The sequence below is a fragment of the Salvia splendens genome, chromosome 22 (genome assembly GCF_004379255.2).
Source record: "Salvia splendens isolate huo1 chromosome 22, SspV2, whole genome shotgun sequence".
Classification (NCBI taxonomy): Eukaryota; Viridiplantae; Streptophyta; class Magnoliopsida; order Lamiales; family Lamiaceae; genus Salvia; species Salvia splendens.
The window spans coordinates 19,449,366-19,471,290 of NC_056053.1; the positions used below are offsets into that span (position 1 = coordinate 19,449,366).

The 21,925-nt window shown below is 34.1% G+C and overlaps 3 protein-coding genes across 3 annotated transcripts; all 3 read left to right on the forward strand.

Moving 5' to 3' along the window:
- Positions 1 to 686: 686 nt before the first annotated feature.
- On the forward strand, positions 687 to 1,088 carry LOC121786882. Its single transcript, XM_042185484.1, has one exon. It carries the CDS (start codon positions 687 to 689, stop codon positions 1,086 to 1,088), a length of 402 nt encoding a protein of 133 aa, XP_042041418.1.
- A 4,318-nt stretch (positions 1,089 to 5,406) lies between these two features.
- On the forward strand, positions 5,407 to 7,268 carry LOC121785963 (zinc finger CCCH domain-containing protein 9-like). Its single transcript, XM_042184456.1, has 2 exons — positions 5,407 to 6,065; positions 6,572 to 7,268. Exons 1-2 carry the CDS (start codon positions 5,433 to 5,435, stop codon positions 6,881 to 6,883), a joined length of 945 nt encoding a protein of 314 aa, XP_042040390.1. The 5' UTR covers positions 5,407 to 5,432; the 3' UTR covers positions 6,884 to 7,268.
- Positions 7,269 to 16,211: 8,943 nt separating this feature from the next.
- Positions 16,212 to 19,885, forward strand: LOC121787407 (calcium-dependent protein kinase 28-like). Its single transcript, XM_042186116.1, has 12 exons — positions 16,212 to 16,937; positions 17,335 to 17,465; positions 17,572 to 17,613; positions 17,715 to 17,826; positions 17,896 to 17,974; positions 18,128 to 18,297; positions 18,518 to 18,644; positions 18,723 to 18,838; positions 18,929 to 19,036; positions 19,122 to 19,184; positions 19,268 to 19,441; positions 19,527 to 19,885. The coding sequence occupies exons 1-12, from the start codon at positions 16,518 to 16,520 to the stop codon at positions 19,689 to 19,691; spliced, it is 1,707 nt and encodes a 568-aa protein (XP_042042050.1). The 5' UTR covers positions 16,212 to 16,517; the 3' UTR covers positions 19,692 to 19,885.
- Positions 19,886 to 21,925: the final 2,040 nt, after the last annotated feature.

The window sequence follows — 21,925 nt, forward strand, 5'->3', positions numbered from 1 at the left end:
ATTTATGCGATCTTTTTAATTTTATTATTAAGATAGAGTTGAACTAAATTGTCGACATCATCACCCAATAGAAAATTACTTATAGAATAATTGAAAATTATGTAACCTTCATCATATTCTACTTCCACCCTTCAACTTTTCCACGCCACCAAAATACCATGCTTTTGTTTCTTGACTAAAATAAGATGCAAATACTTATGAACGAATCAAGAAAACCCATTCAGTCTGAACTAGTAATCCCAATTTTTCCAAATTAAAAGTGTAAGAAAACTTAATTGTTTATATTAATCCAATTCTTCGTCTTTATGTATCCCAAGGTAATCCTCTTGCCCATAATCAGAGGACTAATCCATCTATTCGACCGTCAACTCACTAAGCGATAGGAGACTGGTCAAATGATTTGCTCCATTCACATGGCCAGACCGACCTCATACTTAAAAGATGAATTATTTAATTGTCAATTCGATTCTAAATATTGGTACGTAACAATATATATAATCTATATTAAACACAATAATTCAGCCATAAATTATACCGGCTTTATTTGACCTAAAACCTTAGGCCAACTCTACAACAATTTCCCTTCCCATATAAACTAGGTAAATCTCTCCTCAAACTTCATCTTCATCTTCACCATCACCAAACTCTCCCTCTCTCTCTCTCTCTCTCTCTCTCTAAACAAATCAATGGAAATAACGGCGTTCAACGGGAGCCCGGTGACGAGGAGGTGGAGGAAGAGAGGCTACAACCGGCTCTCTCCGCCAAACCGGAGAAGCCTGAAAGTGGTGAGGCTAAACAGCTCAAAGCGGTCATGGCGGCTACGGCTAACGCCGAAGCTGCGGCTGGTGAGGCTGGCGTCGCCGATGAAGCTGTGGTGCAGATTCAAGAACGCATACATGAAGATGATGCTGAAATTCGCCAACATCGCTGGCACCTCCGGCGCAGCCAACACGGCCTTCGGCGCCAAGCGGATCCCCAAAGCCCGGGAGGCTCCCATGGCGTATTCGAGGACCGAGTTCGAGAACCGCCTCGTGCTCGAGATTTATAAGTCCATGGTGGCTTCGCTCGAACTCGGCTACAACAAGTAGTCTCTCAAAACCTTCTTGCTTTTTCATTAGTTTGCAAATATTTTGCCATGTTTCGGTTAACTGTTAAAATGATGTTTTCTACTACTATCATCTTAATGGAATTAATGTTAAATTGTTGAATATTATCTGATTTGCATCATGGAAATGACTATTTTTTTTAGTTTGGATGAATTTGCTTAATTTGTTGGAGTGACTTAATAATAGGTAGGATGTGCGCAGTTGTTATATTAATAATTACATTGATTTTTTTAATGGTGCTTCATAATAAAGGTATTGTTTCTTGGAACCACCCTACCGTTGTAGGTATACATTTATTTTGTGTTTTTATATTGGAATTGTGTGACTTATTGCATTAGGTAACATATTTATAGTTCTGGAGATATAAATTGCAATACATTCATTTACATTCATTCGATATAGTTTTATATATAAGTGCAGTGTGTTAAATTATGCATTCAGTATGAGACCAATATAGATTAGACAAACAAAAATTTGATTACAAGAAAATAACTATCCTTTTATAAAATAAATTACAGTCTCGCTAGCTTGAACATATGCACTCCCAAAACGATCACTCAAGAATAACATTTTTTACCCCAATATATCGATGGCTCCTTATGCATGTACAAACTCGTGTCTCGACTATTGTACCAACGACCTGCATCTTGCCAAATAATTCATAGCCGAATTAGGCTCGATATATACACATGCCTCACCACTGCATCAATTCATGTCGCATATGCCCCGAATACATTGGCGGACCCACATGTAAAGAGGGAAGGGCTTTAGCCACTAATAAATCTAAATTTTAACTTTTTTTCTATGAATAAAATTTTAAAATTTTATTCATATTTTGAATATATTGGTATATAAAAGTCCCTAATAATAATTTAAATTACGTGAAAATTTATTTTTACATAAAAATTTAGCCCGTATTCATGTTTATTTCTACGTCCGCCCCTGTCCGAATATTTCTAAGAAGATTGTAGAAACACTCTCATCTCCTATGTCCGAGTAGATAAATTAAGAACTCATCTATCATCTATTATCGTCTATACCTCATATTATAGTTGGCACTACTCTACGTCCACCTAACCTAATCACGTGCTCAAGCAAATTTAATTAACGCTATTAAATAATGTAAGAATTCGTCCATGTAATATACTTTTCAATCTTTTATAGGATGCAATATTCAAACATAGCCTGCGATATTGTTGCAAATCGAAATCAGTACAGTTGAATAAATTGTTGTCATGGAATTAATTTCAAATTCATTATGCTTGTTGACTTTTACTCATCTAGCTCCTAAAAGGTTTTATGTGTGACTCATTTTATATTGTTTCCAATAATATTTATTTTGAAGAAAAAACACCTCGCTCCACGAAAATTATTACTCTGGAATAAATTTAGTCTAATATAACAACTGTGACGTAGGATCCATCATACCCAAATATATGACTATTTTTACAATTAAAATTTAATATTTTTGTTAATAATTGATTATTATTGAGGATTCTAAGTACTATTAGCTTATGTAAAATTTTAAGCTTTAATTATTAGTGGAAAATATTAATCAGGATTCATATATTCCAATAAGATTTATTTTAATAATGAGTATAATTACTGAAACACTGAATTTAACTAAGGTACACCTAAACTTGTGGACTAATGGTTTCGGGCAACCACATACACCTGTCCTATATTTATTTTAATTTATGTATTTTCTATAAAAATTACAGAGGTGTATATATGCAGTCAAAATTGGTTGGGCCACATATGAAATTGAATCATGTGATGATAGTACCTTTTTTTTTCTTTTTGGGCCACACATGAATTTTAAACTACAGTCAAAAATTGGTTGGGCCAAATGAATATGATGAGACTTATGTTTTTTGGTTCAGAAAATTTATTCAAACGCAAATTTAGTGTCTTATTCGAAGAATAATACGATCTTCAAACTGAGACTGGTTTATATACGTTTTAGACATTCAAATTATTAGTCGAAGGATGTAAACATTTTGTTTGGCTTTTCTTTTTGTTTGTTTTTTCCTCTTCTGTTTCTATTATTTTTTCATAAAAAAAGTAGATCCACGTGGCTTTTCAATGATATAAGATTATAAAAAATGGTTACTTAAAAAAAGACTCTTAAGATGATTTAATAACACAACGCAATTTTCGGCAAAACTAGAACCTAGCTAGTCGACAACGTTGCTGAATAGTCATAACTTTCTATACAATAATTGAATATTAATTCTGCTTTTTTGTGGGACTAGGTTTCTTGCGATATATTGCTGCAACTAAGAATCTTCATGTCATAAAAAATTGAAGAAAATAAATTGAAATGAAAAGTGCGTGTGGTAAAACTTTACAAAATTAAAACGTATAGAAAAAGAAATAAGGATGAAAGTGAAGAGAACAAAAATGTAGAAGTTAAAATTATTAGATACAAAAGTTGAAACATGACTCTTAAGTACAGGAGAAATTTTGACATGCTACATATAATTGTAAAGAACGAAACTTTGCAACACAGATACATCATATCAAAGTCGAGCTTTGGGCCTTGGGTGTCGTGTTCAACTTTGGTGTCATTCGTGGTTTGAATTTTCTATATTCGAACCACACATAACAAAATTGAGCATATTGGGCATTGATATTACAATCTGATCTGGGTATGTATGGTTTGATTTTTTAAAAAAAATTGAAATCATGTGTACCAAAATTGAGCATGTCAGGCATTGTCATCACGCTCAACTTTGGTATACATGCTTTGAATTTTCAAATGATGTACCATGCGGAGCAAAGTCTCACGCATTCCACATTTGGTTTGCGCACTTGCCTTGGTACTAAGCGTGGTTCAAATTTCCATATGTGAATCACACCTATCTAACTCTCATCCGCTCAAGCCAAGCTTTGGATGTCTTGTTTTAGTACAAAGAAGTTTGAATTCCCATATTCGAACCACGTATACCAAAGTCTTCTCCACTCGTCTCAGACTTTGTTTGTCGTACTTTTTAGCGTGGTACGGATTTTCATATATGAACCACGCGAACCAAAGTCTTGAAAACACATTTTAGATATAGAAAACATATGTTAAAGGAGTGTTTATGATGAAGATGACTGGAAATTTTATCATCGATGAAATGTAAACGAACCACGCTAAGAAAAGTGGAAATGTATAATTTAGTTTGATTATATCATAGTGAAAAAAACGAATAACTTAGCTTGGAAAAGAGAAAGAAAAGTAAGATTCATCTTCTATAATTTTTCAATTTACTTTTATTATATTCATATTTTATTAATATAAATTAATTTATGAAAATAGGAGTCACATCCTATTCTTAAATTTTGTATGGAATTAAAGTGTGAGATTTATTATGAACGGAGTGATTAATAGCAAAGTTAGTTGGAGTTTGGGGAATTAAAAGCGGGGCCTCTGACAAACTAAATTTGGTGGATTTGAGCTTTAGGGGTATTAGTAAATTACAATAATTTTCGTAATAGAAATTTAGAACAAACATGACAAAGCCAACAAGGAGAAGGCCCTACCACAAATTCATACATGCATATGGATAGGGATATATGAGGTTAATCTGTTGAATTAGTTAGAGTAGTATTAACCAAGCAACTATCTCTCTCTCTCTCTCTACACAATTGGTCAATACTCAATCTCAATACCACAACATACCCTTACCTATAAATATTAAAACCAAATCCAAACACCAATTAAATTAGACTAGACAAATATTACTGATTTTTTAAAACGAACTAATTTATCTTTACATAAGATTGTGATTGTCATTTAGAATTGAATAAAATTGCGAAGGCATATTAGAGTAATATGGTAAGTGAAAGGCGGTTGCTTAAATTAGCGAAGAAAGCCTTTTTTTTATCAACCTCATATTCACAATCATAATTATCGTCAATTTAAGTAAGACTAGTGTCGGAAAGCAGCTTCTTCACCTTACTAATCTTATATCCCACGCCACTTTATTCATATATAAATATATAATAATAATAATAATAAAATTAAATTGAAAAAAACTTAAATTATGGTTTTGTATGTTAAACAGCCATGGACTAAAAAATTCCAAATAAGTGCAGAGTTTGGCAGTGATGTCACTGTCACACCACTAGTACTACCTTTCCTTTTCGTTACGCTTTTCCTATTAACGGTTCCGCATCTACCCAAGTTTTCCCCGCCAAAAATTCAATTCCACGCAACACACCCCCTACACCCGCGCGCACACGAATATTTCCCTTTCCTGCTTTATATTTCTGCTTAACTGCATTCTGTTCCTCTACAGTTTCAATTCTCTTCTTCTCTTTCTCAATCTGAAACTCAAAATGCAGAGACCGGATATTTCATATGATTCTCTTCTCGCCTCCTCCGCCGGCGATAAATCAGCGGCGGCGTCGCTGCTATTCTCTTTCTCCAATCCGTTCCTTCCCCCGACGTCGCCGACCTACGTGAACTCCGACGCCTCCTTCTACTCCTCGCTCTTCCAGAATCACTCCTCGAGCACTACCTCCGACACCGCCTCCTTCGACGGCTGCGACGACGCCGATCGCCGCCTCCAGGACGCCAGCTGCGTCGTCGAGTATCAGCAGCTCTACAACCGGTACACGCTCTGTCTCGCTCAGCTCCACGACTCGATCGAGGAGGCCGACGCGCTCCGCCGAGACAACGAGTCTCTCCGCCTCTCCAATGCGGATCTGACGCACCGCATTGCCTTGCTATTCTCGCGCGATCGCCTCGTATCCGATTTCAACCGCCTGAACGCCGCTTCTCCCTCGGCCGCCGCTCATCTGAGCCTGACTCAGCCTCTCGCTGAACTCAATCGTGTCGAGCGGAGGAGTATTGAGAGAGTCACGCTTCCGAAGAGCATTTCTGTTCGCACTAGCGGTTACCTGAAGATGACTCGACCTGGTCGAGACACAACTAGCGACAAAGTAGTGAGTCAACCCACTCCTGAATTGGTGAGTCGCTCATCAACTTTAATTAATCTTAACTTTTTGATTAGTCGCAATAAATGGCACAGTATATTCAATAGCGTAAAATCGATCGTCTCATATTGGATTTGGATTATCTTAAACCTGGCACATTTTGTGTATACGTTCAATCAATGATTGGTAAGTGTGGATTGGAAGCGAAATTGGTACAAATCACTGCTCTATATGTACATTTTCTATGTTGATATTTGTTGAACATTTTCTTCGCATGTATGCAAAAATCAATAAACGCACAGGTTAATTTAATGTATAACGATGTTCATTGTTTTGAATGAAATAGACTCGTAAGCTGAATCTGATCTAATGCCGAAATCAAAAAATTTCAGCTGTTTTGTGATGTCCTACGGTGTTATTTAACTTTAAATCGGATTGAAGTCATGGTATTTAATTGTGAATGAAAAATAGATTGAAATTGATTAAGGCTCGGAAATTAAGTTAACTCTATCACTATGTGTTGGTGATGTTGTGATTAGCGTGAGCAGCAGAGAGTGTATGTGGGTGGGTCCACAGCAGAAAATGTGGAGGAGCTGGATGTGTACAACCAAGGAATGACGAAAACGGAGCTTTGCAACAAGTGGCAGGAGACGGGTGCCTGTCCGTACGGAAAGAACTGCCAATTCGCGCATGGGATCAACGAGCTGAGACCCGTGATAAGGCACCCGCGCTACAAGACCGAGGTCTGTCGCATGGTGCTTGCCGGAGACGTCTGCCCCTACGGCCACCGCTGCCACTTCCGCCACTCTCTCACCGAGGAGGAGCGCCTCATGGTGGCACCTCCCCGTTGATCAAGGATACGTGGATTGAGATTTTCATGGACGAATGGTGAGAGTTGTCAATAAGTTCTTTATTCTTTTAAATGTTTGTTTTTTGGTTGGTATAGTAGATGTATAGTAGTTGATCGATCGCTTGAAGGAGACATTCTCTGCAAAATGAATGTTGAGTAAAAATTGATAAAGTAGGTGTGGAAGACAGATGATATTGGGCAGTTGTTGATATAAAAGATAGAGAAATTGCATAAATGGTTGTTTTGTTGGCGCAATGTATACCTGGTGTGTGATGGTGATTGCGGCATTATGACACTAGGCTCGTGTATCTGTCGGGGGATTTTGTTATTTAACTCAAAATATTTTTATTCATGACGTACAAGATACACAATTATGCATTGCCCTACACATTGGAGCAGACATTCTATTCTTGGTATATATGGCTTAAATATTGTACAGATTTTAAATGTTTCACTGTTCCGATTTGCTATTATTTCAAGATACTGAAATGTTTATCAATATCTATAACTTAAGTGATTTATCTTTATCATGAAGGATATCATTGTATTAAAAATACTGGATTTAATGGATGTTCAACTGGTGCAAATGTGATAAAATGTGTACTCAATCAAGTTCGAGTTTAATGTAATACTCTCTCCGTCCCCTATTAATTGTTCATTTTCTTTTATTACCATAAATGGTAAATAGGCTCCACATTCCACTAACTCATTTCACTCACATTTTATTATAAAACAAATATATAAAAGTAGGCTCCACACTCCACTAACTTTTCCAATCCACTTTTCTTTACATTTATTAAAATCTGTGTTGAAATCAAAGTGGACAATTATTGGGGAATGAGTATGATCTTTAAAATTTAATGTGGCAAAAACCAATAATTAAAAAATAAAAAGAAATGGGATTGTTGCGTGAAAATTGAAAATGGAGGCAACTATTCCTGTCAAAAAATCCGCCCACACATATATTTTCCAAAGCGTCGCCGGTTTAAAACTTTAAAATGAAAAACATTAGGTTTTTATTTTATTTAAATTTTTTGGGTGCTCTGGTGTTTTGGATTTTAATACTAAATTATTTTTGAAATAGTGAAGGTATCTATACTTTTAAGTTTTAAGTAATGAATAAAAAGTTCTATGTAGGTAAAAATTAAGTTGCATGAACCACAATGTTTAAGGCCCATTTATCGAAAGGCCCTCCGGAAATTGTTTACTAATACTATAGCATTACCAGCTAGCCATAGTGGGCTTCATCTATAAATTTGAAAACTGGATGCGTAAAATTTGTGTATTGATGCTTCTTCCATTTCATTTACCGCAATAGGGTATGTATAGAAACATTTCTGAGTTCTTTTTTGTGAACACCTACTGATTTCATATAATTAATTTTAATTTTTATACTTAAAATAGTCTAATTTCCTAATATATCTAACATATAAAGATCCAAATGCTTAATACACCATTTTGAAAGCATATACAAGTACATACATTGGGGATGTTTGAGTTCGCAAGATTGTATCCATAAATTAAATATGTAGTGTGTTTGGTTCATGAGATTCAATACCATAATTCAATCCTAGATGGATAATGGGATAATTAGTCATAGACTAAAATAATCTCACAACTCTATATCTTAGTACTAATTTATTTAGAAAACCGAACACCACCATTATGCATTGATCGGATGGGAGATTGAATTTTACGTGTTTCGTTTTAGGGAGTCAATATCTCCATTATAAGGGGATTCCTATCAAACATAATAAAAAAGACATGAAATGTGAAATTTGTGATCAACTGGATTTTGAAATTGATTTAAACAAATAATTATTCGATTTCGTTAATTATACTTTCTATTCCAAATGTTATATGAAATATTTCATGACCACTTTCGACGATTTCGTGGGATAATTGTTCTTTTTTCTTGTTAATTGTTAATTGTTAATGGTGATAAGTTTTTTTGTTAGATAGGCTAACATTTATTTTCAATTGTATTCCTTTAATTTTTAATATTTACAGAACTTATATATATACTGGGATTTATCATTACAAATAAAACTACAATTATTTAGCAATATTTTGATAGAACGAGGTTGAAAAATCAAATTCAAAAAGGAAAAGGCAGAAAGGAAGATAGAAAAAAACACGACAATTTTTGTAGCAGGTGAAAGAAAAAACAGATGGATCAAATATGGAAGTGAGTGAAAAAAATTGAATATACTAGTGGTATATTTTTCGTCTTTTAAGGAATGGTTATTTAGGATAGTTTTAAGCATTTATAAAAAACTGTAATTCGTATATTGTGAATTGATAATAAAGCATGAACAAGAATACAAGACGCAAGTAACTGTAAACCACATTAATAACTCTATCAGAATCACTTTTATGATGTGTTGTCAATTTTAAATATTCTTACATATAAAATAATGAAAGTTGTCATCTATACTAAATAACTATATGTTCTTATACATTTAACTAATGTTAATATTTATGGGTCGTTTGGTAGCTGTGTTATTGTGTGTTTGGTAGTTATGTTACCAAACTTAATAGCTTGTGTTTTATATCCGGTCCGCACAAAGCCCACTGAAAATCCTATGTTTCACTCATATTTGTAACTACCCAAAATCTTATGCTCTTTATCATGGAAGCCTAGTTAAATTTAACAAAATACAATTTTACCCATCAAAATTTCTAACCCTAAACCAAAATATGTGTTGGTTTTACTTATGTTGTTTTATTGAAAGACGTCATTTTCCTATTAAATCATGTTATGATTTTTGTTGATGTCAATTTGTTGTTCTCACTTTATTTTCATTGTATTATATTCTAATTATAATTACGTAATACTTGAAGGCAATTGCTTTTTTTTAAACAAAAATATACGATTTTGTTCAATCCACAAACGCTTTAAACTTCAAAAAATTTGAACGTACAAAATTTGGCACTTGATAAAATATTTTCATATAGAATTTGTCCAAAATAATCAGTGCTTATTCATAAAATTAGACCAAAATAATCCATGCTTACAAAAATAGAATACCAAAATAAAATATATTTTTTTTATTTGGTAGAATAAATATATGTTTTTTTATAAGTAAGGAGTTTAGCCTGAAAATATGCTAATTTTTGTAAGGAGGATAGTTTAGTAATTAACTTAAATTAATGAGGATAATTTTGGCAATCATAATTTTAATCATTGCTTGTGACTTATTGTACCAAACACTACAATAAGATAACTCACAATTATCTTAATCTACCAAACACCCAATATATGTAAATTAACTTTTTATATAAAATATATATACATATATTTGTTGGGTAGTGATAAAATACAAACTTATGTATTGTACAAATTCCAAACTATGATGTTGACTATTAAAAATATCAACAGATGGCAAAATAATTGCAACAAAAAATGTTAATACAGTGTCAACACAATATCAACCATTGACATTGTGTTGATATTTTCTGTTGTTATTATTTTATTATCTGTTGACATTTTTCTAATGGTCCAAATTATAATTTGGAGGTTGTAGACATTTGATTACATTCGGATATTTGCTATAATATTCTCGTGTGATAAGTAGTCGAATTGGTCTGACCGATTAACCAATAAATTGATAATTTCGGCGGTTAATTTATTGATTCAGTTTTAAAATATTGATTTAGAGTTTTAGAGTGTTCATGCATGTATCATCATTCATGATTAGTCATATATGTACACAAATGCGACTACACACTTATCGAATTTTAATGACAATCACATCACATTTGCTTCGAATACATATATGCAATAACGAATGACAAATAATTCAAAAAAGTTGTAGACATCAAATGACAAATCCTATTTCATATCTATAGATAAACTTAAAAGTGTGGTGTTAAATTTTATTCCATTCCTTAGATAATGTATGGGGAAAAGGTGGGATATTCTACTCAATAGAATTCATGTCAAAGCAAAGATGACATGGGCATCAATTTATGCACAAGCACAATTCCCAATCTGGACCATTTTCAACTCCAGATATACTAAACAAACCAAAAAAGGCAAATATGAATATAATTTTAATGCTAGTTCATTCTCAAAATTAAGAATATAATTTTAACAAAATATAGTTCATTTTTTTATTCTCGGACAAAAATGATCATGGTGAATACAAACAATCATTTTCCGTTGTTACTGTGCTATATTAAATCGTTATTATCATTGACAATCTAATAATGATAAAAGGACATTGTATCACTAATAATATAGACAACATCATTTTATTTTTCCCAATCATAAAACCTAGCTTCTCGTCATTTTGAAATTAAAGTCGTAGGATACATCTTATTTCTAAATTGTTGACGACATATCTTTTGTAAATTGTTGATGGTAACTGATTTGTAAGTTGATATGGTTTTAATTCCATTGTTCATGCTACTGAATGACACTAGCTTAGCCTATGTCTAATTAACTGAATGAAAGACACCTTTTTATTATGAGGTCTTTTGTATTTATATATATATATATATATATATATATATATATATATATGGGAGTGTTATTCTCCTATTCATCCCTTAGATCCTTTATTCTTCTTAATATGAGCCGTTAGATCTCATTCATCAACGGTCCAGATGATCTGCATTATTACACTATAATGGTGCATTATTAGTCGGTGTGCATTATTCAACTGAAAATCTGCATTATTACACTATAATGGTGCATTATTAGTCGGTGTGCATTATTCAACGGAAAATCTGCATTATTAAATGACACGTTGCACTAATCTAACCGTCGGATGACAAAATCGTGGGGCCGAGATTGAGAAGGAAAAAGGAGAAAATATGTAAAAAAGGAAATGAATACATCCCTATATATATATATTATCTTTTAAATTGCATTTGCATGGCGTTTTTACGATTTATTGCAGCAGAATCATGATTTGTGGACGCATGTGCAAAGATTATATTGCAATAGAGACACATACATGTGCTTGTTATACTCTACCTGAAACACATATGTTTGTAATACTAATACTTATACCTAAGTTACAAAAATAGTGATTTTTGTTGGAAACATATACACCTTCAGGAAAAATCACAAAATTTAAATTTTTTGTTGGAAAAAGTTTATATATGTAGTTTAAAAAAGGTTTTGGGACAAAAGTATCCAAAATTGGTGTATTTATAGGCAAATAATAGAACCCAATCGTGACAAGATTATAGAACTGTGAAATTGAGCTATACCTATACATATTATTTGTCATCAAGTAAATAAATATTGAATTACTTCATGTTAAAAAACCATTAGAAGTAGCTAAAATACGATTATTCAAGAATTAAAGATATTTGTATCATCATACACATGTGAATGAATTGAAGTTATACACTTTATTCTGCAAAATGTTTGAATGTGGTAAGATGAAGATGGATAGAGAATGGAATCAATAAATTGAAAATGAATGTATGGGGTGAAGACATGTGGAAGATGAGTCCCCAAATTGAAGCATCTCTCATTCTTACTTGATAAGGAATATGTACGCTTCTCCCCCCATCACCAAATATTTCTACACTTTTTTTCATTTGCTTCTACTTTTCAACTATAAACACTTATTATTTGCTTAAATTAATAGACTCTGAACGTCCATATGAATGTATCTTTCTATTTTTTTAAAATTTATTCATAACATGCATGGAGCTCTATAAATTGAAAAATATTATTATGCATGATATAAGTAGGTAAGTGATGCAGCCCGAGTTGGTAACGTAGGCGTTTGACGCCAAACTTGCCGAAACTAAAAAATGTCAGAATGGCTGAAATTCGCACACTGCTTGCGAAATATGCTGGGGATTCAAAGACATGCTCACCATGATGTACAATAGAATTTGGCCATCGAACATCGTTTATAGGTGAAAAAGACAATTTATTTCCGGATTTATTTTTAATTTTCTAGTTTTTGTTTTATTTCCTTTTGAGTTCCTAGGATTTTCTAGCGGCTTATAAATAGTGAGTATCTTTGTTTTGAACGCAGATTTTGATTAATTAAAATAGTTTCATTTTAAAGAAAATAGGTTTTCTCTTATTATTTACCAATACATGTCATTCTGCATTAGCAAGTTACGAAAAATTGAAGTGGTGGAATATGTGATGTGGTCTAACATAAAACAAATAAAGGTTCCAGCTCCATCGACATAATGAAGTTGATTCCAAATATACATACTTGAAAGTTTTTATTCTTATTCTTACTGCCCCAAATTTCAAGTATTTTTTATTATATTTCCCGCGCGCCCCACATTCAAAATATTCTTCTCAAATCATCTACGAATTTCATATAACACAAATGAAGGTTTATTCTCCCTTTGCATGAGCTTCATTGATCCTTTCACATCTTCACATACGTAAGCAAAGCTACAATTTTGCACTATAAATACAGGTGCTTCTCCAACATTCTAAATCGTACTACAAACTTGTTTCACTCCCAAATTTCTTCTTCTTCTTCTCTACTTTCATCCTTTCTTCATGCTATTATATACGGTCCAATTTAACAGCTTTACTTATTTATCCCCATTTGATCTTTGAAATATATAAATTATTTGTATAGAATTCATAAATCTGCTATATGTACTATTTTGTGTGTGTAAACATAGGGTGAGGTAGCATAGGTGATGTGTTGACAGAAGAGAGAGAGCACAGATGATGAGAATACAAATAGGTGTATCTCAATCTTTGTGCTCTCTTTTCTTCTGTCATCACATTCTTGCTCTTTACTCTATTATCTCGATTACTTTCTATCAATTATATATACAATCGATGTTTTTTTTTTGCGTGCATGTGTCTGAGAGAGAAGAGATGACTTGTTGACAGAAGATAGAGAGCATAAATGAGGGGATGCATAATGGATGCATCATGCCTTTCGTTTGTGCTCTCTATTCTTCTGTCAGCACCCTCTTCCTCCATCCCAAATTTTATCTTTTTATACTATTGGACTTCAATTTCTAGTGATAAATATGTAGCTAAATGTAGAAAAAAGATGGTCTCCTTTTTGTATATTCTTCTCTATTTCCTCCATGTGTGTTTTTGCATGTTGACACATAGTAATTCCACTCTTAATATTATTATGTACTGCCTAACATACAAAACATATTTGATTACATTATTGGTATTTGTCGTCATTGCTTTTATATGTTAGCTTCTAATTCTATTTATGTATGTGTTTGAGAGAGAGAGACTAAGTGTTGTTGACAGAAGATAGAGAGCACAGATGAGGGGATGCATAATAGATGTATCTCTTTTCGTTTGTGCTCTCTATTCTCCTGTCATATACCTTCTTGTTCCTCTCACCGATCCCTAATTACTGTTTATTTCTGAAACAAATGATATCGGTTCTTCTTGATAAAGGGCTCGGTTTTAGATGAATATACATTTGCATTGCAGGTAACTAATTTCTTCACATGTGTGCGGTCAATGATCTTTGGTATTCATTAAATTGATTCACCGACTTTGCAAAGGTGAAATCCCATTGGCAAAGAAAAAAAAAGCATGCAAAATGGCCTCAAACGCGTCGCATGTCGTGGTTGCGATTTGCGGTCTTTTATATTAGGGATGAGTATGACCTAAGTGAACTAAATATATTCATATAATACCTAAGTATCAAGGCAAAAAAAAATCAATTGTATTGATCAAATGTGACGATGAATTATTGTGACGTGGTTATTTTAAAATGTGGGTGTGGCAAAGTATAGCTGGAATTGAACAAGCTTTTAGATTTCAGATTCAAACAGTAGACACTTCGACTTGACTTACTTGTCAAAGTCAATATATGATAATTGAACATATTTCTTAACTGACTGTTGTTCCTGTCTGTGTGGATGCAACATTAATATTTTACTTCTTACAATTTTCACAACATGCAGATTAGAAATTGAGGTGGTCTAACTTTGTGTGTGAAAAAGTTCATTGGGGAAAACCTGATGATATCATGTGAACAATCAAGCAAGATAAAAGAAATTTAAGTTAATTTCTCTCTTTTCTAGATTAAAATGGAAATATTTTCTTCAAATTATATTTATGTATTCCCTTTTGTGTGTATGATTATAAAGAAGTGGATCGTGGATTTACGATAAAAATCATCGTCCTCTAGGAATCATCAAATCCAAACATGACGCACATAATAACCGCATCACAGTAAAAATCTTAATTTACACGATTTAAATATGATTTTCACTAATCTAAAGGATATATGTAGACTTAAATTTTTTTAGAATTAATTTAAACAATAGTATTATTTTAATGGTATCTCGAACTCAACCCAAAACTATCAACCTATCAGGTACCTAATGGTTCAATCTGATAAGAACGGGAACACAGTAAAGTTTGACCTAAATCTACTAATTTCGTATTATTCGTGTCGAAAATTATCCGCCTATATAAAATATAGAGGGTATATGTTTAGTCCAAAATTAATACCTTCTATTTTATTTTATTCCATTCACCAATTAGTTTGTTTTTATTCTTGATAATATGGTATTATATCACTTTCTTTTTAATACAAATATGATTGGAAATTAATTACCTTCGATTTATTTTTCTTCCATAAATTTATTTCTAAATTTTTTAATGTATGTTGTTTTGGTATTTATATGCTTTCCTAATTAATTCGAATAAATATATGGAATTATAGTTATTAACCATTATTAATTAGTTTGGATATTTTATTTTGTTTTTATAATTAGGATTTTCTTTTAGTTTATTTCTTTCTAAATTAATTCCTTTTAAGTTTTATTTCCTTATATCTTAAAATTAGTCTATATATCAGGGTTTCTTTATTTTCTTTAAATTAGACCTTTTATCTGTAATATTTTGTCTCTTTTGAGTTATTTCTTGAATTTTTAATTTATCGAGATATGACTTATCAGACGAACTTTTACACTTGTTTGTGTCGTTAATTATTTTATCCACAACTTATTAAATTGTTCATTCATCTATTTGTGGCGTTATCCATCCATCCATTTTAAGTCTTCAATCGCATTCTTGGATTGTTTTCTCGTTGTTCAGAAAACAAAAGACGAGAATCGTATCACTTTCACAATTTAATATACTAATATTTTAATTATATTTATCTTGTATTTTACTACATGCAGTATTTATTGATAGTGAACGGATATATACTACTCCTATAATACTATAAAGATTGTCATGAATATTAATAAATGACAGGATAAATTACTGTTATAGCATTGTTAACTCAGTGGATGCGTGGCGAATTGAAATTTTTGTAATTTACTACCATTAAACACAGCCATCAAAAATGAAAATTTTAAGACAATGACGAAAAAAAAATTTACTAGGAAGAAAGAACCGGAGAAGGAAGAGAGTGGTGCTCACAAAAAAAAACCGGAGAAGGAGATTCATTAACATTTGCCCTCCCTTTTACCACAAGATTCTTTGACCATCACCTCCTTCCTCTCCTCCTCCCTCTTCCTCCCTTCTTCCTCATCTCGCTGGATTTCATCTCAATTCATCATTCAACAACCTTTTCCCCCTTCTATTGTATCCATATATCTTCACCTCTCCCCATTCGGTTTCCTCATGATTCACCCGATCTCCCTCCAATCCTTCGATTTCCGAGCAAGAATAGGAAATCTGTAGCTCCGTCGAAATGGGTATCTGCCATTCCACCCCCAAGGAAAGCGCCTCCAGCAGCGCCGCCGCCGCCAAGCCCGCCGCAGAAGCCCACCACGAAAAAGGCAACGCCCCCTGGCCCGTCGCCAAGCTGCGCCCCCACTTCGCGTCGAAGAAGCAGGAGGGGTCCCACCACAAACCCAAGGATAATAATCAGAGGAATAAGCAACAGAAACAGAAGCAGAAGCAATCTCAGCACAATGCGAAGCACAACCCGAGAAGGCAGAATTTGTCGATTCCTTGTGGGAAAAGAACCGAGTTTGGGTACGAGAAGGATTTTAATGAGAGGTATACGATTGGGAAATTGCTGGGGCATGGCCAATTTGGCTATACTTATGTTGCGGTTGATAACCGCAATGGAGATCGTGTTGCTGTCAAGAGAATTGAGAAGAACAAGGTGAAATTTTTGTTGATGCTCAATTGTATTTGTGGTAATGCTTTTGATCAAAATGTGATGGTTTAGTTTTTGCCTGTTGTGATAGTTGGATTAGGTTTTTGACAATGTGCAGTTTTTCAATTGATAATTATGGATTGTCAAGCAATGTACTTGTTTAAATGCGTCTTTAGATATATTTTTCGGCTGTAAAGATCACATCTTTAGAAGACCTTTAAGCTAAGGCCAGGAACTCTCTAAACATGCTTCAAGAACATGGTACTTTTATTTATACGAATGGATAACTCGGTATGTAAAGCTGATCTCGAAATAAAACTGTAGAGTTTAGCTTTTTGTTGGACTTATTGCTTTTGTTAGGATTTGATATTAGTTAATAGTTTGCTTATGTTTATCATGTCAGATGGTTCTTCCAATTGCTGTTGAGGATGTCAAGAGAGAAGTCGAGATATTGAAAGCATTAGACGGTCACGAGAACGTGGTTCAGTTCCATAATGCTTTCGACGATGATTCATATGTATATATAGTGATGGAGTAAGTTTCCGTAGCTTGTTTGTTACTATAACTGTTTTCCTGCTTCAATTTGTTATCACTATATTAATCTGAATTAGTTTTTATTTTTTTGCGGTTGCATATTCAGGTTATGTGAGGGTGGAGAGTTACTAGACCGTATATTATCTAAGTAAGCGCACCGCACCCAAGCTCTAAATTGTTGTTATATGAGTTTATTGAAGTTCTTGGCAAAGCATTATTCTAAGACTCAACCCCGATTCTCTTTAACAGAAAAGATAACCGTTATGCAGAGAAAGATGCAGCAATTGTTGTAAGGCAGATGCTGAAAGTTGCCGCGGAATGCCACTTACATGGTTTGGTACACCGTGATTTGAAGCCCGAGGTATTTGGAAATAGCTTAAGATTGTAACGTACTATGTTGCTTTATTTTCTGATCCGTGCTTCTCCTCAGAACTTCTTGTTTAAGTCGACAAATGAGGATTCATCATTGAAAGCAACAGATTTCGGACTTTCAGACTTCATAAAACCAGGTTAGCAGATTTTATCCTCTGTTTTTTAAACTTCCCTACTTTCTGTTATTGTTTGTTGAATACTTTTACATGCACGAACATGGATGTTTATCTTGTGCCATTCATTCAAATCTCTCATTGTGTTGTAATTTATCTATTTAATTGTTAATGTAGGAAAGAAGTTCCACGACATTGTTGGGAGTGCATATTATGTTGCTCCAGAGGTATTGAAGCGTAGGTCAGGCCCAGAATCAGATGTATGGAGCATTGGTGTAATTACTTACATTTTGCTTTGTGGCCGTCGGCCCTTCTGGGATAAAACTGAGGATGGCATATTTAAGGAGGTTGGATTCCCGTTATCTACATTAAAATAATATACTAAGATTTTCAGTTTCTCACAGCAAAGATTTTCCAATAATTAATTGTAGTATTTGAGTTAAGATGTTTCTTTGTTTGGCTACTCGTAGCATGTCTAGAGATGATTGTGTTATTTAACCTGATGATACATGTGTTTATTGCTTCCTTCGGCATTGGTTTGAACACATGTTTATTTAATGTTTATAGGTTCTCAGAAACAAGCCTGATTTTCGGCGGAAACCATGGCCAAGTATAAGCGATGCTGCTAAAGATTTTGTGAGGAAGTTGCTCGTGAAAGATCCACATGCAAGACTTACTGCAGCCCAAGCTCTATGTATGTATTACTGATTCTTGAGCAAGAAATAAATACTTAATAATGGGATTAGTAGACTCATTCTTCAAACTTGTGTAGCTCATCCATGGGTACGAGAAGGAGGTGAAGCTTCAGATATTCCACTAGACATATCCGTTCTAGCCAACATGCGCCGCTTCGTGACATACAGCAGATTGAAGCAGTTTGCACTTAGGGTAAAAAAAGGAAATTCTACCGATCTTGTGTTTTATCAATCTATCATATCGCTCAAAGTAAACGCCCTTCTGATTAATTTAATACTCCAGGCACTGGCTGGCACAATTGACAAGGAAGAGCTGGCTGATCTACAAGATCAGTTCGATGCAATTGATGTGGATAAAAACGGATCCATCAGTCTCGAGGAAATGCGACAGGTAGGTTTTGACCTCACTGATACTCCGAGGATTTCAAGTACTTCGTTTGATGTTCATTTGTGTGTGTTTATATCATGTGGGATAGGCCTTGGCGAAGGATCTCCCTTGGAAGTTGAAAGAATCGCGCGTACTTGAAATCCTTCAAGCGGTATGTTTAGTCATTTGGCTTGCTTTGTGGCAGTGTTGTGAGTTGGTAGTGATGAATGAATGGCATGTGTTGGATGTGAGCAGATTGATAGTAACACTGATGGACTAGTAGACTTCTCGGAGTTTGTTGCTGCGACCGTTCACGTGAATCAGTTGGAGGAACACAACTCAGAGAAATGGCAGATGAGGTCCAAGGCTGCTTTTGAAAAATTCGACGTTGACAAAGATGGATATATAACACCGGAGGAAATCAAGATGGTTAGTTGATGTTGAAATCAATAAAGTTATGCTATACATTTGTGATTGGGGAGAAATGCTGATCCGTTGCTATGTTTGTCAACAGCACACGGGGCTAAGGGGTTCGATGGACATGCTTCTAGAAGAAGCGGATATCGACAAAGATGGGAAGATCAGCTTGTCAGAATTCCGCAGGCTGTTGAGAACTGCGAGTATGAGCTCGACCAGTGTCACTCCAAGAGGTAATCAGCACCGGAAAAAGATGTATTGACGAACATGGTTTCGGCTTCTGTAACTAAGTTGCAGCATTGTCCTTCTCAACCGTAGTTAATACCAACAGGTGGTTTCTTGCTGTAAATTGTTTGTTGCTGCTGTTGGAGTTGGACCATCTTTCTTACATGTATGTATATACGTATCTATCAATTGGTTATACTTTATTAAATGAAATTCATTTAATTTCTTGTATGCTTTTTTGACATAATTATTTGCTTTTTCTTTTTTTTTTTCTTTCTTTTGGGTTGGTTTAGGGCTGGCTAAATATACTGAAATACTAAAATACTGCACTTATCGTATCGAAAAAATACCGGAAATACCAAATTTGCGGTATACCGAAAGTTGCGGTTCGGTATGATACCTTACCGATAGATTTCGGTAGGTAAAGGTATAGATTTTCCTATAGCGAGGTATACCGCATTTACGATATTTGCCAAAAATTCGAGTCCAAACACACACTCACGCTGAGATGCAAATCAAGTCCACGGTATAGATTTGATTGTGGTGTAGTTTTAATTAATCTTTTGGACATTACTTAAATAGGTGAAATTTTATTTTAAATATTTAGCTACATAGAATTTTTTTGGTATGAAACACAGGTATAACGGTATGCCGGCCATACCTTATTTTTGTATACCGTACTCGGTATGTCATACCTTATTTCGGTATAACGTAAAAGTACGATATATCGCAATATTGTACGGTAATGGTATCGAAAATAATCATAAGGTATAGGTATGACATTTTCTCGTACCGCAATTTACGGTACGATATGCAGTATGACATTCTCGGTGCGGTATACCGTACCGTGTCACCCCTAGGTTGGTTTAAGTATTTATGTCCGCATCATTGTATTTTTAACGGTGGTGTGCGATCCCGTTCTGGGGGGACGTCAGAGGAAGCATAGCGGGACGTACGTCCCCATATCAAGCTTAAGGGGTGGCGTCCCACCAAGTGCCCTATGCCTCCCCGCCAATCACATTGTTCTTTAAGGCCCTGCTCGCGGTGTCATTTTCAACCCCGTTTTAACTTTTAGATAAAAAAAAAGTTGATTTTTAATTGTTAAAAATTAGATTTTATATACTCCTATAAAAGTCTATTTTTGAAAATAAAATGATTTTAATATTTTGCAATGAGTTATATTAAAAGTAGGGTGAGAATTAGTGAAAGTGATATAGTATAAATTTATATTTGTGCTTAAAGCATCCTCAAGGGAGTAAGGAAAATATAAATATACTATAATCATCTATTTACCTTCTTAAAATAGGAAATATACATTTCTAAAAAATAATACAAAGTACTAAATTTTAAAGGAAAATGTATATAAAAAAGGGTAAATTATTTTCTAAAATAAAAAAAATAGTACAAGGTGTATTCCAAAATTAGTGTTTAAGTAATTTTATTTTATTTTATTATTTTGTAGTTATTTATTTTTATCAAAATCACCATTAAAGTGTCGAATCATTTGTCAAATAAGATGGGAGAACAGACAATAATTGCATCTAGGAATCCATTAAACTAGCCCCATCGCCTATCGAATTTTGGTCATCCCTACTTGCGTTAGGCCATCCACAACGCTGTCTCTATACCGTCTCTTAAACCGTCTCTTAACTACTATTTGAGCACTATTTGAGGGCCCCACTGTCCTTTTTTCCTCCATCTCTTAACTAAGAGACGGAGGCTGCAACGCTCCGTCTCTTAACCGTCTCTATACCGTCTCTTAATTACTATTCATTCAATTTAATTTATAATTTTTTTAAAACCCAATTCAATTTAAACAAACACACTTTATTAAAATTAAAACAATATTACAACTTAACATTAAAAAAGCGAAGACATAATTAAAATTCTAAAAAAATAAAATGACATAATTTAATATTCTCCGCCAAAGTTTTCCCAAATGTGCTCAATTAGATCCTCTTGGAGTTGGGTGTGGGCGCTAGAGTCGCGTGTCCTTGCCCGAAAATTCGCTATGTGGAGAAATAGCGGTTTCCGCATGCGGAAACGGCGACGGAAATAGGTATCTCCCCAAATCGGGTTATCGCAGAAGTAGTCGCGTACTAACCGTGCGGCGGCTTCCTCCCGGTTCCGATTGATGTACTTCCGGGAGCGTCGTGGGGGTGGTGCGGCTTCCTCCGCCTCTCGTCGTCGATCTTCTTCGAGTGATTGTTCCATTAATTGGCGCATTTGCTCAAAAGGATCCATTTGTTTGAGTTGATTGAAGATGGAAAT